At 39.2% G+C, this 3027-nt stretch overlaps 1 protein-coding gene across 3 annotated transcripts in view; it reads left to right on the forward strand.

Annotated features, from left to right (window-relative positions):
* Positions 1-2455, forward strand: part of POU6F1 (POU class 6 homeobox 1) — a 68654-nt gene extending 66199 nt beyond the window's left edge. For all 3 annotated transcript variants that reach the window (XM_018562109.1, XM_018562111.1, XM_018562110.1), the window contains exon 12: positions 1760-2455. In XM_018562109.1, the coding sequence (XP_018417611.1) occupies positions 1760-2105 (346 nt within the window). In that variant the 3' untranslated portion in view covers positions 2106-2455. The remainder of the gene's footprint in view (positions 1-1759) is intronic.
* Positions 2456-3027: the final 572 nt, after the last annotated feature.

A 3027-nucleotide genomic window follows, 5' to 3' on the forward strand; every position in this document is an offset into this window, starting at 1 on the left:
AGGGGGGATATGATCTCCATGTACAAAATGTTCAATGGTGGCAGCAACATTAGCGATAAACTGTTTAAAATTAACTCCATTACAAAAACTAGAGGCCACCACCTAAAATTGGTGGAAAAAAAATTCCAGCACAAGGGGCGAAGGGGGTTCTTCACAGTAAGATCAGTTAGGGTCTGGAACTCACTGCCACAGACAGTGATTTCAGCAAAGAATGTGGAATTGTTCAAGAAACTTTTGGACGATTTCTTAAGGGACCGTAATATACAGGGGTACAGGTACTCCTAGAATGAGATCCTAATAGGTTGGACTTGATGGACTAATGTCTTTATTCAACCTCAAATACTATGTAACTATCCTAAATCCATGCTGCATATCAGTTATTATGCCCTGATCCTGGACGAATTCCACTAAGTAATCCTTAATAATTCCCTCTAACAGATTACATACTATGCATGTCAGACTAACTGGTCTATAGTTCCCCGTTGGCATTTTGACCCTTTTTTGAATATAGGTACCACATTAGCCCTTCGCCAGTCGCTTGGCACTCTATCAGCCATTACGGATTCCTTAAAAATAAGGAACAATGGTCTAGTTATCTCCTTGTTCAGTTCCTTGAGTACCTTCCGATGTAGATTATCGGGTCCTAATGCTTTATTTGCATTTAGTAGTTTAAGCCTATGGTGTATCCCAGTTTCAGTCAACCATCAGGTGTATTTCTTGTTTCAGAGACTCTTCTTTTGCATAGGACATGGTAGTGTGGAGAATCAGGACTTCCTTCTTGCCTAGGTATTTTTTGATTTCCCCAAAACCAGATATTTGTTTTCTCATTGCTCTGTCTGGCTCCAGTTCACCGAAAGGAAATTTTCCTCCATGGTCTGGATGTCATTTGGGCAGTGATAGTCTTTTTCTTTTTGAGAAGGACTGGTTCCTTTTGTATTGTGGCTGGACCCAGTAAGGGTACGCCAGCTTTTCTGTGCACCATCTCTAGGAAACTCAGAGAGACCATCATACAAACGTATGGTTTTAAGCATCAGGTTCCACCCTGTTATATAAAGGCGCACTCTACTAGATCTGTGAGTGCCTTGCGCTCATTTCGGCATCATGCAACCTTTCCCAGTTTGCACAACTACCACCTAGTCTTCTATTTTTTTTTCTTATGTTTCTTCTTTCTTATGTTTTACCAGGTGGATAATCAGGCCTCATCTGATGCTAGCTTCGGACATTAGGTCATTAATGCAGCTCTTTAAACTGAAGGCATTCCCCACTTTTCTGCTGTCTTTTCTTGGTCCTATTAGCCTTTCTTGCTGTGTTGCCCACACCTCTATTGGACTGCTTTTTGACATCCCGACAGTCTAAAAATTCCTGTGTCCCTCAATAGAAGATAGAAAGAGGATTTTTTTACTCACCATAAAATCCTTTTCTTGGAGTCCATTGAAGGACACAGGTCCCTCCCCTCAATGTTTCTTCGTTCCTCTCTGTGCTACTTTTCCACAAAACCAAGGGATGATGGCTGTGGGCGGGGGTTATCCTGTGCTGACTAATTACTTATTTTTTTAGCCAGTGTCCATTTCTTCTGTAAGCGGCAGTGTAACCCAACGATCTAACAAATTCCTGTGTCCCTCAATGGACCCCAAGAAAAGGATTTTACGATGAGTACAAAAATCCTACTTTTGTTAATAAAGTCCGTGTACATTCACAGTAAGTAAAATGTTTGTGGAACATTTGAAAGCTCTAATGTGTAGATTCCTTTTTGCTGCAGGTTTGAGAAGTTAGACATAACACCAAAAAGTGCCCAGAAGTTGAAACCAGTTTTGGAGAAATGGCTGAACGAGGCAGAAATGAGGAACCAAGAGGGACAACAAAATTTGATGGAGTTTGTAGGTGGGGAGCCATCCAAAAAGCGCAAGAGGCGTACCTCTTTCACCCCACAGGCTGTGGAAGCACTAAATACTTACTTTGAGAAGAACGCCTTGCCCACTGGACAAGAAATAACCGATATCGCTAAGGAACTCAACTATGACCGTGAGGTGGTAAGGGTATGGTTTTGCAACAGACGTCAGACTCTGAAAAACACCAGCAAGCTTAATGTCTTTCAGATCCCTTAGAGAATAAAATGCATTCTCTTTACCACCATTAGGCACCAAGCACTTCATCTTCTCCCTATTTTCCAGTGCCCTGAGACGTTCACTTGAAAAAGCACTTTGTGGCTGAATTTTTGCTTTATGCATACTGTGGCCAACTGTTCCTTGTACATGATCCCTTTCTTCATAGTTTTTATATGAGAGAAGCTTGGTGGGGCAAAAGGTCAAAAGCCATCTTTGCCGGATGACTGGCAATTTTGTTCCACATATTTTGCATACATTGATTATCTATAAAGCCAGATGGATTTCCCTCTGTGGTGGGAAAGACTTTGTAGACATTGTGGCTCAAAAGACATTTTAACTGTAAAAAAAAAGAGTAACTGTTGTCCGAAGGCAATTGTGTAGAGTGACACCTCCAACAAAACCAGTATGTATCTGTCAGAGTCTATATGTACCAGCAAACCATTTTTATGCCATAAAACTCCAATTCAATATTTTCCATTTTGACCCACATTTCCATAACGAAATATAAGAATCTGGCAGTGCATTGTTCACCTCTTACTGAATATTTGTCTGAAGACATTTATTTTACATAGCTATTACCTTCTCTATTTTCATTTTTTTTACATTGATAACATTAAGAGGTGACATCAGATACATTTTTGTATTGCTGTGATTACGTTTTTTTGCAGTTGGTGCTTGTAAAAACAAATACGTTATCTAACCTATTACAATTTTTATTGGTCTGGTTTATGTTATAGTATTCCTTATGCAGTGTAAGGCAGTTTTCCAAAAGTAGTGTTAAGTCATTTTATTTATTCTTGAAATCCTGCATTTCTTTCACAAGAATGCTAGGATTGGATTGTTCTATTTTCAAATGATATGACTCGTTAATGTTTACAAGGTGTGAGTATTTTTTTATTCAAAATATTATTATTTTTTTATT

The sequence above is a fragment of the Nanorana parkeri genome, unplaced genomic scaffold, assembly GCF_000935625.1.
Source record: "Nanorana parkeri isolate BGI_ZX_2015 unplaced genomic scaffold, ASM93562v1 scaffold561, whole genome shotgun sequence".
Taxonomy (NCBI): Eukaryota; Metazoa; Chordata; class Amphibia; order Anura; family Dicroglossidae; genus Nanorana; species Nanorana parkeri.